Genomic DNA, 17,301 nt, shown 5'->3' with positions numbered 1-17,301 from the left:
CATAGTGTTTGAAACTTGAAATGTTCCAAAAATGCCACAACAGCAGGTAAAAATGTGAAAGAAACTCTGGTGGATTTGTTCTATGTTAGGTGTAAAAGGGTTAATTAAATTGTATTTTCATGCTATGGCATTATGGTTTAAAAAACTATTATATCAATATGGAACAACTGAACTGAACTGAAACAAAAGCAAGAGAAAGCGAGCGGGTCAAGAGTACGATGAGAAGGAGGGAGGGATTTAGAAGGAAAGAGACAGAGAGATTGGAGGATACAGAGGGAGGCAGGGGGTGAGTGCACATGGAGCATGGTTTTAGTTCAGTGGAGTGAACTGACAGAGGAGCTCGCCACAGAGGGAGAAATATTTGGACTTAACTTCCAGCAGCGTGGAGGGACACTGGAAGGCTTCTGTGAGGTAAATGCACTGCAAGTACCACGGGGTGCTGACTCTGCACACGGAAATTAAATGGAAGTTTCTGTGATTTCTTAACAAAGCTTTTATTTCTATGTGTCAACAAGCATCAAGGTTAGCAAGCTTTAGCGTGAGAGGTAAGCAGTAAGTCGGGGGGGGGGGGGGGGGGGGGAGCTTCCAGGCTCTGTCTTAAATCAGTTCAAGAAGTGTCAGCTGCAGTAACGGGAGCTGCAACAAGGCCGTGTTGTGCTTTCCCACACAGGAACACATGTTCACTTTCTGCACTGCACTGCAAGCATTGTTGCACTGTTGCATTCATACACGTTATAATAGTTTGAGAGTGCATCATATTCTTTCAACATGACTCGTTTGCCAAATGTGGACTGTTAAAAAAGAAGCTTCAATTGTGGCATTAAGAGTAAAACAATAATAATAGACACACAAAAACCCTGTGAACCACATTCCCAGCAGCTAACAGCATCTGTGTGATTAACCTCTTTCACCTGACATGATATTTATTTGGCCTGGTTCTTCTAAAGAGCTTTTTCATTATACCTGAGCACTCAGACTGCTTCCCTCATTTACACAGGATGTTTGTTCTACTGTCTATCTAAAACTCACACACATTCACACCCCGATGGGTCCATCGGACAGCAGCTTGGGTTTAGTATCATGCCCAAGGATATTAGGCATGCAGACTGGAGCATGGACTGAACAGGGATCAAACCAACAACCTTCCAATTAGTAGATGTCATATTTGAAAAATTCAGGGCATTAAAAATGAAAGCAACTTGAGCTGCACTTTAAATCTCATTTAAATGTTGAAAAGTTACACAATTGTTGTAATGTCCAAGGCAGCCCTCCATTTATGTCCCTTTTATTTAAAAAAATGTGTTCACTCAGAGAGAATCCATAAGACACTGGGAGAACACAGAGTAGCTTCAAACCCAGGACCGTTCTCCTGTGAGGCGATGATGCTAACCGCTGCACCACTGTACTGCCATAGCCTTATTAGTGTAAAAGCTTCGTCCTGAACCTTTAATTAGTATTAGTTTGTCAAGGAGCTCCTCTGTGTATCAAAGTATTCTGGAGTTAATTCTGCGGCCATCTGTCCGTCAGCTTAAGCTTTTCCCAAATCGGGTCATGCAGTAGGACAATGATCCCAAGCATGCCTGCAAATCTACAGCAAATGGCTAAAAAGAGAAAAGAATCAAGCCAAAGTCTAAACTTCAACCCAGCTGGCATGATGTGTCAGGACCTCAGGTAAGCTGTGGACAACTGAACGCACACAAACCCGAGCAGCGTTTTTCATTTCAATCAGGTTTATGTAGTGCCAAATCACAGCAGCGGTCACCTCAAGATACTTCATATTGTAAAATAAAGACCATGCAATAATGCAAAGACCCCCCCCCCCCAAAGACCCCCCCCCCCTCAGAAAACCAAAAAGCAAACAGACAAACAAAATCAGTAATATTCAAGTGCCAGAAATGTACCATCACATCAAAGTAAAGAAAGTTTCCATAATTAAATTACAGTAAATGTCCTCATGTCATAATAATTTAAATATGGTTGTTTTAGTTTTAAATTTACACAAAATATTGTGTATTTTAAGAGATTTTATATAGTAAATAAAGTTGAAACAATGAAATGACTAATAATATGGTCAAACACAGTTCTTTACATTTACATAAACCTAATATTGCAGAAATGCGCTGTTATTGGGTTTTATTATGAAATTTAATGTAAAACAAAATCTTGTACTTTTATTCCATAATTTAAGTCAAAATACTTTTATTAAACTAGTAACTGGGTTTAGAAATGACAGTAATCTAATGTTCATCTTTGTGCATATGACGTGTATAATTTTTCCATGTATTCTAAGATGGATTCAGCCTTTTACAGTAGCCAGAAAACGGTATTGTAATTATAATATAGTTTGTTACAGATCACATCAAGTAGATACTAATGGTGTGAATATTGAAAGAGCTGACTCCAGACCATCACACTTCCTCCTCCGTGTTTGACAGTCCACACACTATGGAACCGTCCTTTCACCCACTCGACGGTGTACAAAGATCCTGTCTGATGACCCGAAGATATCAAATTTTGATTTATCAGTCCATAACAGTGTTCTTCAAGTTACTTCAAAAAAGTAATTAGTTACTTATTCTCCAAAAAAGTAATCCCATTACATTGCTGATTACTTATTTTCAAACGTAATAGTTACTTTTAAAAACATGATGCACAACCTGAATATGTAGTAAAGCAACAGACCTTTCAGCCCAATTCTACTTTTCTGCATAATCCATCATATAAGATGTAATCCAACAGAAAGCCTCTTCCTAAAAAATGTTTTATTAGTTTTAATCTTTGAACTTTGAGCACATTGCATCGAGCAAGAATTTAATCATATGCAACATTCTCTGACTTGTGTTCAACATTTAAAGCTATTTTCTGCACATTCCAGCAGATAAAGTCAAATCATGTTTTAAGTAGATGCAAGTAAAAAAAATAAAATAAAATCAAAGACTCAGCAGCTTTTAAATCTATTGTCTGTGTTTATCAGGAGTGGGGCGGGTGGAGGTTTGCCCACAGTGGTCATGTCAGTGGGAGGATCCGGGGGTTTCTTGGTGAATGTCACGTTCCTGTGGCAGCGCGCTCGCTGCTCGCTCAGATTTCAAGTTTCATTTTTCGCTGTAAAAAGAAGTTTTCTTCCCACGCAGAGTGAACACCGGACACTAATGTTTTTGTCACTTTTTACAGAATCAAACTCAAAGTAATGTGATTACTTCCACACTTTAAACGCTGCATGGTCGTACTCTCTCCATCACTCCATATGATCCATTGTTGATCTCCACACAGCTGTTGCCACGGACGTCGCACACTCGTACGTCATTGTCATGAGACACTCTCACAAACAAAATCACGGTTTAGTAACGCAGTAACGCAGCGTGACTACAGGAAAGTAACAGTAATCGAATTACTTTTTTTTTTGCAATAGTAATCCCTTACATCACTCATTACATGAAATAAGTAATCCGATTGCATTACTGTCCATCTCTGGTCCATAATACCTTCTTCCAGTCTTCAGTCGTCCCGTGTCGGTGTTTCATGGCCCAGACAAACCTCTGTCTTATTCTGACGTCTGGCTTTCTTTCTGCAACTCGTCCTGTCAAACCTGCAGCTCAACGTTTTCTCTTCACAGCTGGAACTGAGACTTTCTCACTACGACCACTATGAAGCTGCTTGAAGCTGCTGTCCTGTGAGCCGCCATCACACAGCTGTTACCTCTCAGAAACTTGTCCTCTGATTCAGTCGTGTCTTTGGGTCTGCAGACGTCTTCCTGTCACAGTTTGTGAGCCTTTGGATGCTGAAGGAAACTGGACTCACTGACACTTTGACTTTCTTTGCAGTTTCTCTGTAGGACAGACCGACATTTATAAGTGTTATGTTGGTCTGTCTCTCTTCCACTGTTAATCTCACGATTTTGTACCAACACACTACTCTCAGCAGTACAGTACTGTTCAACTGATGCTGACGAGGGTACCACAGTGTGTTCCAACACTGCTTTATGCAGACAGAGGGGGTTGGAAGTAATGCAGAAAATCCAGAGAAGTTGAAACAGCTGTAGGATTGAGTAGCACCAGCTTTCAAGGCTTGCTCAGCCTCCATCGCTGCAGAACAGCTTTAGGTTGTTAACCCACGCTGTGTTCCCCGAAAAAGTCTTTTTGTCTAATTCTGAAATGTACCTTATTTATTCTTTGTTTTTAACCTCTGGCATTTCACCACTTAAATTTGTACAATTTCAAGCTATTCATAGGACTTAAAATGCAACAAATAACTGGAAAAATTAGGATGTTCTAAAACTTGACCAGTAGTATATATTAGAGAATGGTGAGATTTTACTTTATAGTGACAACTCCTAAGCAATTAGGACACTAAATTACTGTGCCCTCATTTTTTAATTATTACTAACAAATAGACCACAACAAAAAACAAACCCTAACAATTTGATATTAAAAAAGAATAACTTATTCAAAAAGGTTTTTAATGAGCCATTAAAAACAGAAATGAAAATTAAAAACATTAAACCCTAAATTTAGAGTCACACTGAATGTGGCAAGTTTCCCTGATGATTCAGGCACCTAGAGATGCTTGAACAGCAAAGATATGTTTGAATCTGAGTGCAGTTAATTTCAGGTAAAGTTTAGGTTAACTGTGAAACGGTGCACAGGTAGTCTGGCTCTACCAGGACGGCACGTCCATAGATGCAGTTGCAAGAAGGTTTGGTCTGTCTCCAAGCACTGCCTCAAGAGTGCGGTAGAGATACCAGGGGATAGGCTATGACATGAGGAAAGCAGAACAGGACTGTGGAAAGGCATCGACTGTGCCTCGGGGCCAATGCCTTCATGCAAGGAGGAAGTGAACAAACCCAGCCATAGCTCACAGTCAGCTCCATGCAAACTGTCTGAGATTCCCCGGAGAATAACAGAACTGGCTGGTCAGCTGTTTACAGTGTTCCTCGTCCCTTTATCATCTTTTTGCTTTGATTTATCTTGATGAGGCATCTGTTGAATTCAGTTTAAATAGACAAATCTGAAGAATGGTATTGAGTGACTAAACATCAGCTTTACATTAATATATTGTTTTATATATCAGCAATGACCGCAGCAAAACAGGGGGAGTTTGCAAACTGTATGTTTGTGGTGTGTCATGGTGAGGATGAGGACACAAAATCAGGACTCAGACAAAAGGGTAACTTAGCCGAGGGTAGAGTCTCAGCTTCTGGTGGCCGGCCGTAGCCCACGGGGCCGGGTGCAAAAAAGTGGCACAGCTCTGTCCTCCTGTGGGCCCACCACCCACAGAAGAGGCCGTAGTTTGGTGCTTAGTAGACTTAGCAGTCAGAGGCAGAGGTTCTGGCACTCTCAAAACTAGCTTATGGTACATGTAGTGTCCCCTGGTGCAGAAGGAGCTCGAGCTGGTGCACAAGGTTGGAAGATGCTGACTAGATATAGTCTGGCTCACCTCAACACAAAGCTCCAGTTTGGTGGAGAGCAGTTAGACTCTCTTGCACTGTGCAGTTGTCCAGGGTTAGGTATACCTGCAGCCCCTTGGCTTTCCCCAGTGGACAAAAGAGTTGCTTCCCTGCATCTTCAGGTTGGAACAGGCTCTGGCTGTTATTTGTGCCTATGGGCCAAATGACAGAGTGCCAAGTGTTGTTAGTCACAGGGTGGGGTGCTGGAGAGTGCTCCAATCAGAGTTATAACACCGACTGGTTTTATGAGTGGATTATTCTGCCACAATATTCAGTTAAAAAGGGTTGGACAGCTTTCACATTTGAACTTAAATACTGGTGTACTGTGAGGGTGGCATCACTGTTGCAGTTCTGGTACACTAAAATATTAAATGCTAATGTTAGATTGTTACTGGTTATAGTTGTGTTACATGAGGTACAATGACTAAAACCTCAGTGTGTGTTTGTTTACCAAAAAACAGCATTCTGACGAGAACGAGCAGCCATCAAGTGGATAAATGAATTCAATTAATGAAAACATAAACAACATCATGAAAAAAAACCTAATCAATTGCCTGAACAAGATATAGATGGGTTTGACTTTTTTATGGTGGCAACAAATGTTCGAAAGTTAACTTTGGTTTAAACGTTTGATCGGGACTGTGTGTGAACAAACATCCTCTGTGATGAAGAAGAGTCTGGATGCAGATCCTCTCTCAGTGACTGAATGGGACTTTAAGACACTGCGTTTAGCCCAAAATGAATTCGATTTCTGTCACTGAACAAGAAAAAATAAATGAATAATTAAAGATGAAAGAGGGTCGTTCTACAATTACTTAAAAGTGATTTCTTTTTTTTAAATGGAACCTTTATTTGACTGTTTCTTGTAATAAATTTAAGAAAAACAAATAATAAACAACCAAAAACTTAGTCCAGCTCGGGCATCAGAAGTACAAATGTTTGGAGATATTTAGTTGCTGTGCTCAGCACAACAGTTGTCATGGCTACTGAACGGACCCACGCGCAGACAGTTCTTTCAAGGAAACAAAAAGGGGATTTATTTACAATAGGGATCACCTTAGTGCAAAATATATGTACAGTGAGTTGGGAGGGGGTCCAGGGCTCCAGGGAGAGAAGGGGGGGGGGGGGGGGGGAATCCACACACACGCTTCCTCTTCCACTCAGTCACCGCCACCGCTCCTCCGCACACACGCACTCCTCTTCAGCCGCACTCGCTCCAACACTCCACACACTGCCCCACTTGGACAGGTCCGGTGATTCGGTCCAGAATCTACAGACAGAAGGTCAAAGGTTAGTTCCACAACATAAAACACGTGTAAGCGATTTTTCTTTGAATATGCCGCGAGCACGAACTCAGGTGGTTCGACGTTCCAGCGGTGAGCTGCTCTGTGCCACTGCCTTAAATAGCAGCTGGGGAAATCAGCCAGATCAGCCGCAGGTGGACACCATCCACAGGGGTGCGTGGGCCAAGAGTGAGAGCCCGTAATGAGCTCCACCCAGGCAGAGAGGGGGAGGAGAGACAAAAAACTAAAACTAACAACAACAAAACCTGTAGCCAGCGTGGGCCAACCAGAGAGACACGGGGACCGTGACAACAGTTAAGGATGAGTCGCCCTCATAATGAAACGTCATTCAACTTTAGATATGACGTAACTTATATTCGTATAAGCAACTTTCAAAATCAAGCATGCCCCAGTTTTCAGTAGTCAGCTGTTTCTTTTAGTAATTCAGTACTCATCATTTTTCTCATTGCCCAGATTATTATAATAATAATCAAAATGACAGAGCACTGCCAGAAGATTGTGAGTGATTTTTGTGGAAGCCTTTACACGTGCAGTCTGACAGTGTGTAGACAAAAAAGTTCAGTAAGAATTATTTAAAAACACGTGAGAGAAAATCATCAACCCCATCATAAGAACAACGATGATTCAGTCACTGAATCATGGGGGGGTCCATACCAGGTCCTTGGCCCTATGTCACAGTGATGGCAGCCGTTCAGACACTGCCCCTCTGACGGAGAGTACAACAATGTGAGCGTAGGTGTTGTTATGTATTCACTGTAAGTCTGTGAAGCAGGTGCATGACAAGACTAATCAGGTATTAACATCACCTCCCGCTTGTATTTAATGGTTCAAACAAGGCAAAATGAACTGCTTTAGAAAACCATTGAGACAGGAAGGAAGGGAAAAAAAATTATGCTTACATAAAAAAAAGTTCATAATCCCACTTAAGTAATAGTACTTAAGTTTTAATAAGATAAGTAAAAATGTATGCTGAGACCACCCATCTATCCATTTTCTTCTTTTAATGCAAAACAAAGCAAACACAATTTAAATTGGCAATAAAACATTAAAATGACAGTACCAGTGATCCTGATGTGTGATTAAGATTTCCTGTATGTCCTTGTGCCAGTGGATCTGTGTCACAGCAGGTACTCCACTACCTGTCCAATCAGCGCTGCAGAGCAGTGTCAGGATTACAGGTGGGATAATAGTTTGTTCTCTGACTTTGTCTCCACTAAAGCTTCAAATGTAATAAAGCATTAATAGATTTAAAGTTTATAAGTAAATGTAAGTAACAAAAGTGAGACTTTGTAGCTGAACTGTTTTGTTCAAGTCTACATTATAATGCTGCTATTTAAACCTGTTCTTCCAGGTGTCTCTGCTGAGGAACTGAGGAGAACACGAGGTGGTTCTTCTGCAGTCACAGAACAGGACGAAACTCATGGTCCAACAAACCCAGGCCAACCAACAATGACCTTCAGAGATTTGCCTGATTGAGCAATGACAGTATATGAATTATCTGGGAATACAGTGGAATTCTTGCCCAGTCCGTGCCAGCAGGTCAAATCCAGCTTTGGACGTTCATTCTCAACCTCAAACTAACCCAGTTTGTTTTTAACATTGCTTTCCCTTTTTTTGACAAACACATTCACTGATGATAACAAAGAGATATGTCACTATATTCCTGGTGGGATCCTGCTTGTTATTGGACCACTCCTCCCAAATCCCTTTGCAGACTTCCCTCCACAACAGAACTAGCAGGGGTGCCATTACATTTTCTGGTGGAGGGAGGAAAAATCTGAGTTTGAGGCCTTCTTTGGGGGAAGTTCCATCAGTGGAGGGCAAGAGGAGATGGCGGAGGCAGGGTAGGTTGGGAACTCACCGGATTAAGAGAGGATGGGTGTGGAACCAGTTCTTTGTCCTGGAGGAGTACATGGGATCTGAACCTCAGTATGTTGGAAAGGTAAGCGAAACAAAATCGTTATATACGATCGTTATATATGCTGTTACCAGATTATTTTGAGAGAGCTTGTGTGTACTCTGTACTTGTCTTTAAACAGCAACTTTACCAACATTACTGACTCTTTACCTTCTGTTAATTTTAACAGAAAAGACCTGATGTTTTTAGCTCGTCCATGTTGCTTAATTTTTACATTTTTCTGCTTGGAGCTCGCTTGTACCAGGAAGTGGATTTGGATGAAATCTTTAGAAAATATCCAGATAAGGCTAAAATATATGCTTTCATTTCAAATGCTTTGAGATGTTTTATTTGAAATAAGAAGAAAACAAAAAGGCATGAAAACTAAAAAATCTCACAGAACTCTAAAAATATCAGAGGAAAACTATCAAATCAGATAAAACTAAAGTGTACAAACTCCCAAACTTTGTAGTATAACACAGTAAGATACTTAAAAATGAGAGCAGATGGCTAAGCTAAGCTAAGATAAGCTATGCTACTACTCCAGTACTACTAAAAAAAAAAAAAAAATACCAAAAAACTCTTTGCTGTTGCACCTGTTCAAATTCTATCTAATCAGAAAATCACATGGAAGAAACTGAATACATGTAAGTATTTAAACATAATGAAGACAACCTGGTGATGCACAATAGAAGCCAGTACAGATGATGAACACCCTTCCTTGTTGACTTGAAGTCCACATCAGGGGTAAACGTGTGAAAAACCAAGAAGATAATTAAACCATGTATTTGGAGATTTGTTATACTCCTGCTACTTTATAACTACTACTACAGAGCTGGGCAGCCCAACTTTACTTACACAGAACATTATGACAGATGATCTCCATCTCTCTGTCTTTTTCTTTCCTTTAATGGAGATGGTCCTCTGTGGCTGAGTGCATCACTCTGGTTACCAATAGAATAAGCTGATTTTAACACATTGCTTCATTACAACATAATAGTATCAAAAGGTTGCACCATTTCTTGTCTAAATGAAATTTTCCCATTTCTAAGCCTTGTTTGGTAACGGTGCAGCTGAAGACAGCGTAGGCCCCGCTAGCTGTTCCCCGGCAGACTGTCCTGAGCAGCTGGGGAAAGAGGGCGGCTGGGTGATGGTGAGGAGGAAGCGTAGTCTTAAACAGAAGCCCCAGGTACACCACCAACCATGTGTCTGTTTTTCCCCACTCGGTGACACACCCGCCGGGGGTCAAACTCTGGTAATTGGTGATTCTGTTCTCAGACATGTGAAACCTTCTGGAGGAAACCTGGTCTTGTTAGGAGAGACGGCATCCATCCCACTTTGGATGGAGCAGCTCTCATTTCTAGAAACATGGACAAATTTATTAACCCCCCCAAAATATGACTATCCAGAGTTGGGACCAGGAAGCAGAGTTGCAGTCTTACACGCCTCTCTGCAGCTTCTCTCCTCCTGCTACCCCCCCAAAAACCCATCTCCATAGAGACTGTGTCAGCTTCCAAACAGACAAAAAACAAACTAAAAACCAGCAACAAACAACTTAAACATAAACAATTACAAAGAAAGAACAATACAGTATCCACATCTGAACCAAAGAGTTACACAGTGAGATGTGGATTATTAAATATTAGGTCTCTCTCCTCCAAGTCTCTGTTAGTACATGACTTAATAATTGATCAACAAATTGATTTACTCTGCCTCACAGAAACCTGGTTGCAGCAGGATGATTATGTTAGTTTAAATGAATCAACACCCCCGAGTCATTCTAACTACCAGAAACCTCGAAGCACAGGCCGAGGGGGAGGTGTGGCAGCAATCTTTCACACCAGCCTGTTAATTGTGGCTCAAGAGTTGGGAGTTCGCCTTGTAATCGCAAGGTTGCCGGTTCGAGCCCCGGCTTGGACAGTCTCGGTCGTTGTGTCCTTGGGCAAGACACTTCACCCGTTGCCTACTGGTCAGAGGGTCTGGTGGCACCAGTGTCCGGCAGCCTCGCCTCTGTCAGTGAGCCCCAGAGTGGCTGTGGCTAAATGTAACTTCATCACCAGTGTGTGAGTGTGTGTGAGTGGGTGGATGACTGGATGTAGTGTAAAGCGCTTTGGGGTCTATAGGGACTAAGTAAAGTGCTATACAAATACAGGCCATTTACCATATATATATATATATATATATATATATATATATATGTGTGTGTATATATATGTGTGTGCGTGTATATATACACACACCCATACTTTTATGTATTTATTCATCAAGATAAATCCAGCCACTTCGCACATAGGATTTGAATACAGATTGTTTAGATTACAGTTCTGGCTAACCAGCTATTGGCTGATATGTAGTTAAAGCTGTAGTGCTGTGTGTGTGTCTGTGTGTGTGTGTGTGTGCGCGCATTCCTTCTTCTGGAGGATTTGTGCTCCTCCCAGTGACAGCAGGTGTCTCCCCTCATAATCAGCTTTGCGGGTTTTAAAGAAGAAGAAGAGGGGAGCAAATAGGGCTGTTGGGCAGTGTTCACACTGTGTGTGTGTGTGTGTGTGTGTAAGAACACTACTGATTGTCGTGTTACTCCCATTGGGGAGGGTGTGCACTAAGTGTGTTGTTTAGCAGCAGATGTCAGTGGACTCTGGTCATCAGTTTGTATTACTCTGCTTTCCTTTGGAGTTGTTTACCTTTGTGTTTATTTATATACTTTCATTTATTTATACTTTTTTGTGAAGCATCTTTGAGGTTCTTGACAGGGGTTATACAAACCTGAGTTAATATTAATTTAATTGTCCTTGCTGAAATACACAAGGCCTTGCCTAAAAAACAAAAAACAACTGGATTCTAGTTGTTCTACGGATTTTTGGTCATATTCTTCATTTCAGTGCATCAAATGTTCGAAATTGGTGAGCACTGATTTGGAGCTCTCCTCTAAAAATCCAGGCTCCTGTAAGAGGAGAAAATGTGAGGCCTTCCCTGAAAAAGTAGTGTTCTTTGCTCTTGTATATACCTGTCAGCACTTATAGTTGTCAGTTACATAGGCGTTGATGCGCACCAGCTCCCCCCGCCCCCCCATCAACACCACCACTGGGTATTAAGCCGAATAGTCCCTCTCCTTTGTAGTTTTCCAAAGAGAATTTGAATTTGTCTGATCACTGAACTATTTTCCACATAAGCTTTGTACCAGAGCAGACGATGGTATTTCTGGATAATGTTGATCTCTGACTTCTTGATACCACAGCAGAGCTTTAAACAGCAAACTGTGTTCATAACTGATGCTGGAATCGTGCTGATGGCCTGACGGCTTTCAGTATTGGTTTTTAGCCTCGTCAAGATTCTTGGACTCTTTATGTCATTTTGTACGGTAGATGATGAGATTTTTAACGTCTTTGATGTCTATTTTAAATGATTCAAAAATAACTTTTAGGCAGAATTATTTCAGATTGGTTCACTTCTGTCCATCATTACTTATGATTTCTTATAATTGTCTCATTATAAATATTGTATATGTTTTCCTGTTGAGAGAAGAAACAATTCACAGATAAACATATCATGTTTTTATCATTGCATTCGGTTGATTTACATTTTACAACTTTTTTGGACATGTGGTTGTAAGTGGTTGGTTTATTAGCTCGTGTTGCTCTGAGTTTCATGCATGAACTGTTTTTGTCTGACACAGTGATCAGTGTTTGGAACGTGTGCCTCAGTACTGGTCTACCCCCGCTCTGTAACATCGTCACATTTCTACTGCTAAAAATCACCTGCAGCTGATCGTTGAATATCTAGGAGGGACTTCATTTCACAAACTGACTTGTTGCAATGGTTGCAACTTATTACAGTTTATTACGCCAACATCTTAGCCGACTGGTTATTAATTAAACTACAAAAGGTCTAAATAGATCCTCATTGCAATGTTTGGAGCCCACTGGTCAGTTAGTTGTTGACTTTCATATTTCATATATTGAACCCCTTTTAGATAAGTGTAATGCCCTGCACAGTAGAGCTTGTTTTGAAAATATTTGTTGACTTTATATTTATTATGGATGATTTATTTGGAAATAGTGTTAGTTAGTATAGTAATTGTAGTATATATTCTACAAACAAGAGATTATTCTGTTGAATGAGAAATTATGTTGTTTGATTAATACATTGTATTATTATTAGGCGTGGGACTCAATTAAAACAAATAATCTAATTAATTAGAGGCTTTGTAATTAATCATCTCGGTTAATCACATTTAATCGCACAAGAAAATATTCCTCAAAGTGCAAATGTTTTTTTTTTAATTTAAAAGGGTTTTAGTGGGCGACAGAATCAAATAATAAACATGGACATGAATATTGGAAACTCAAGCTCTTTACATTTCTGGAAAAAAAATCCCTGGGCAGGCTTAAAAATGAAGCGCTGTTTTAAGTACTTTAAGTATATTTTCAAAATGGCTTTGTTTTTAAATAATAATAATAATTTCAACATGAGTGAAGTTTAATCTTCTTAAAAAAATAAACATAAAAGGTTATTTGAGCAGCTTCACCTTTAAACTCTGAGTAACCTGAGCCAACATTATTTTGTACATGGCTAAAACAGTGAACATAAAACATGTAGCTCCGGCGGTAGAGCATCTAATGATTGGAAGGTTGGTGGTTCGATTCCTGGCTTCCTCCTAGTCTTCATGCCAAATATCCTTGGGAAAGATACTAACCCCCTGTTGCTCATCCATTGTATGTTAATGTTAGATAGGCACTAACAGCTTAGAAAAAGTGCTTGTGTGATTGGGTGAATGAATTAGTTGTATAAAGCGCTTTGATGCTCAGAGTAGAAAACCACTAAATAAGAACCAGTCCATTTACTCACAGTACCTCCATGCTTATTTACTGTCCGTCTCTTTCAGCCAGTTACAAACTAGCCTGTTCACGTGTTCAGAGCAGCTTTTTGTTACTATGTGACCTGCAGGTGAGAACAGTCTGTCACATGGGACAGAAGTGGCAGGACCAATCACAGACAGCTGTGGGTGGGTCCCTGCTCGACTGGACCACCACTGCAGCGGGCAGTCTGTCTGGCTGATGGTGGATTCTGCTCTGTGCAAACTCTTCCTCATCAGAGGGGAGGAGGAGGCTCTTTGTCTCTGCTGGCTCCTTTGTGGTGCCATCTTCACACTGTTCCTGCAGCAGGACCTCAAGGCTGCTCCAAACCTCCTCTCGCTCTCTCCTTGCAGGACACTTTAAATCCTTAAAGTGGGTCAAGCACAGCAGCTATCTGGTGTGTAGCTCACTGATGGTTGAGTGTAGCTACACCTTTGTGAAGGCAGTCTTAAACTTCACCATGTAGTTTGGGTCATCATCAGAGACCTCCACGTTGTGATGCAGGTGGCAGAAAGCAGGTAACACCACTGAACATCAGACAGACGTCTCACCTCCAAGAAGCTCAGTCACGAACCTGTAGTAGACAGTTCAACAAAGTAATTATTATCTACACAATAACTGTCAACTGTAGAGCTTTTTGAAGAAACAGTAACAATAAGTAAAAAATGGTTTTATTTACCTGCATGGCTCAAGTGGCTCTTTGTGTTGCCCCAGTCTTGTTTGCTCCTGGTGTAGTTCCTCCATATTAGCAGGGCTGTCTGTAATCTCATGTTGTTTGCTTTTCAGTGTCATAAAGCTGTTGAACTTTACTTGAAATAGGCAGCTGGAAAGTTGGATCACCTGACGCCAACTGTAGCACATTTTCTAACCCGCTATCTTCTCCCACTGATAGTGGTCTACAGACAGAGCAATCCATTTTGTGAGAGAATTTGTAAGTTTGTCCGATGTTGACTTGCTAATTTTGGTCCTGATGCCAGGTATTTCATCACGTTTCGGCTGCTGACACCTTTTCTTGTTACTGGGACTGCTAGCGCTAACAGCTCCCACAGTTTCTGTACTCACTGCAACATGTTTTGCATTTAGATGATGCCGTAAGGTTGAAGTGCTTCGGTGGTATGCAAACTCCTTTTTGCACAGTTTGCACATAACCACGCTTTTATCAAGGTTCCATTGGATAGTCTTTAGAAATCAAATTAGCCTCTGATCAGTCTGAGGTGACATGAGCCGGCTCCTTATTGGGAGCCATGGGTTTTTTTTCCTTTCTCTCTCTCTCTCTCTCTCAGCCTCTCTCTCTCGCACTTCCGCTTCACTCCGCACGTGAGCCTTGTGCTTTGTGCTGGGCAGAGGGGGGAGGGGCGGTAGTTACACTCAGTAGCACAGGAACAGAGCGGGAGGGAGAGAGAGAGAGAGCCAGGGACAACAATGTCACATTAGAAAGGTATAGTAATCATCCACAACTATTTTCAGTTGCAGATGATGAAGGATTCAGAAAGTTTATTCATGCAGGTCCATATGACAGAGAATGTGCATGTTCTTTTTGTTTTCATATTATCATTTATATTTAATTGTGTTGTGGTTTGCAGTGTTTTGTGTGGTTTCACTTTAAATTTGTTTAAAAGGAAAAAGCTGAAAATTGAAATAGTTAAAAGTTCAAATGTGAATAGTTGGTTTTTGTATTATATGATTTATTTATTACATTTTATGTGGAGTGAATAAATAAAAGTATATTTACGGTGGCCGCTAGAGACAAAGCACGTACAAAACACAACAGAAGTGCTCCAGGACGCTAGGCGCAGTGTTACCTGGTGGCTACACAAGCCAGCAAGTACCAACGACCGGATTTGGTGTGTGGTAGTAACAGGTAAATAAACATTTTTTTTTAAATTATTTGAATATATGTGAGTGCTTGTGTATAAATACACAAACAAAATAATTGAATATGCTTTCAATTGTGTAATTTAAGTGATCTAGTAGCTCTGTTTTGGAAGTTCAGTTCATGCTAGAAATGTGTTTTGGAGTTTGTACGTGTTTTGTCTCTAGGGGCCACCGCATATATTTATATATAAACATATATAAATAAAACCACTTTTTTTTACATTAGTAATTCCTTTTTTGCATAATTTTATATTATTGTTAAAAATAAATTAGTTAAAGCAACAAAACAACCTGAAGAGCCGGTTCGGAGCTGAAAGAGCCGGAAATCCCATCACTATTCTTTGTAGCTCTGATGTGTGCATCAGTGTAATCGGTCTACCAGGAAATGGTGCATTGACAAACGTTCCTCTTTGCTTGGAATGCAAATATGTCAAGCCAGTGTTATTAAATGCGTTATTTTTTTATGCGTTATATTTTTCAAATTAATTAATCACAGTTAACGCTTGTTAACACTGAACTCATTCATCTGTTACAGTGTTAAACCCAAATGTTTCTAGTTAGCATGGGATTTGGACTAAAAATGGCATGTTAGTGAAAAATGTATATTTGACAAAGATGACCCAAATAAACCCAAAAAAATGAAAAAAAAAAAACTGTTTTAAATGATGATTTCATTTGCAAACAAAAAACATTAACCAAAGTTAGAGCAGTCTAACTATTCTACACTGACCTCTGGCATCAACGTGTGCAGGAAACTCCCAGCAGATCAGGGTTTCAAACTCCGGCCCTCGAGGCCTGCAGCAGATAGCTGCTTCTGAAATAAGCCCAGCCCACCTCACTCCCAAACTATGCCACCTTCATAGTCACTTAGATCACTCTTGTTCCACTTCAGCAGCTTATACTGACCAAGTCTACATGCTTACAAACAGATACACATTACACACTATGTCATGCTGATTAGATACTTGCATTAACAAGCAGCTGAACAGGTGTACCGAATGCAGGAGCTAGTCAGTGTATTCATATCGTTCTCATAGACAACAAATGAAGACTGATGCAGTTAATGTGCATATCATCTCCTAAATAAGAAAACAATACAGTATTTGTGATGCTTTTCTGACACATAATTTCCTCTGCAGCTCCACACTGAGATGGACCAGGGAGATAATGCAGTGAAATATACACTCTCAGGAGAGGGAGTGGGGTCTGTCTTCACCATTGACCAAATGACAGGAGATATACATGCACAGGTGGTGCTTGACAGGTCAGTACCTCCCAATAATATTGTCTAAACTGACTAAGCACCTGAAAACAGTAATATCTAAGTAGGAACCTAGAGAAGGCACATCCTCCCAAACTGTTTTTCTCAGGAGTTGCAATGGACGGGGAAATGAGACTTGGACAAATCAGAATCAACCTTTTTCTGTCAGAGAGATGATTGTGTCCACAGAGATGCTGACTTTGGCTGAGATTTTTTTAAAAACGCACAAAAGATTCAAGGCGATTTTTTTTTTCCACAAAACAGGCTGAGGCTTGATCAACTTCAGCTGAGTCACCTGAGCAAGAATGTTTGATGTTCAAGACCTGAAACAGCTGCTGACCTCAGAAAACATCACTGAACATATGCATTACCTTTAAAACTGCAGATGTGTTATTACAGCTTTCTCTTGAACTGTCACTGCGGGCGGCCAGCCCTGTTGTTTGGAGACTTTGGGAGTCGTTGAAAAAAAGACCAATCATGAGTAGCATCTGCCTTCAGAGTTTCTACCGTTGCGGCTCGAGGGCTTGATAATATTCACATGCTGCCATCACATTGTGTTGCAGTCATTCGTTGCATACAATACACAGTAAAACTGTCAAATTTATATATTGATTCTATACAAAATCAGCACGCTCTAAAGAGTGTGTGTGTGCGTGCGAGCGTGCGCG

At 40.6% G+C, this 17,301-nt stretch overlaps 1 protein-coding gene across 5 annotated transcripts in view; it reads left to right on the top strand.

Annotated features, from left to right (window-relative positions):
• The first annotated feature begins 306 nt into the window (after positions 1 to 306).
• The window catches only part of LOC308412593 (cadherin-12-like), a 48,174-nt gene continuing 31,179 nt past the window's right edge, over positions 307 to 17,301 (top strand). For 2 of the 5 annotated variants that reach the window (XM_080907076.1, XM_080907074.1), the window contains exons 1-4: positions 308 to 411; positions 7,856 to 7,925; positions 8,099 to 8,689; positions 16,512 to 16,636. In XM_080907076.1, coding sequence (XP_080763202.1) covers positions 8,381 to 8,689; positions 16,512 to 16,636 — 434 coding nt within the window. In that variant the 5' untranslated portion in view covers positions 308 to 411; positions 7,856 to 7,925; positions 8,099 to 8,380. Of the gene's footprint in view, positions 412 to 7,855; positions 7,926 to 8,098; positions 8,690 to 13,028; positions 14,016 to 15,258; positions 15,359 to 16,511; positions 16,637 to 17,301 lie in introns of those variants that run through there. The other 3 variants (XM_080907075.1, XM_080907077.1, XM_080907078.1) reach the window with 3 other exon arrangements.

The sequence above is a fragment of the Rhamphochromis sp. 'chilingali' genome (assembly GCF_963969265.1).
Source record: "Rhamphochromis sp. 'chilingali' genome assembly, chromosome: 16".
NCBI classification, from domain to species: domain Eukaryota; kingdom Metazoa; phylum Chordata; class Actinopteri; order Cichliformes; family Cichlidae; genus Rhamphochromis; species Rhamphochromis sp. 'chilingali'.
Note: the sequence above shows the minus strand (reverse complement) of the source record. Positions and strands in the feature narration are given on the sequence as shown.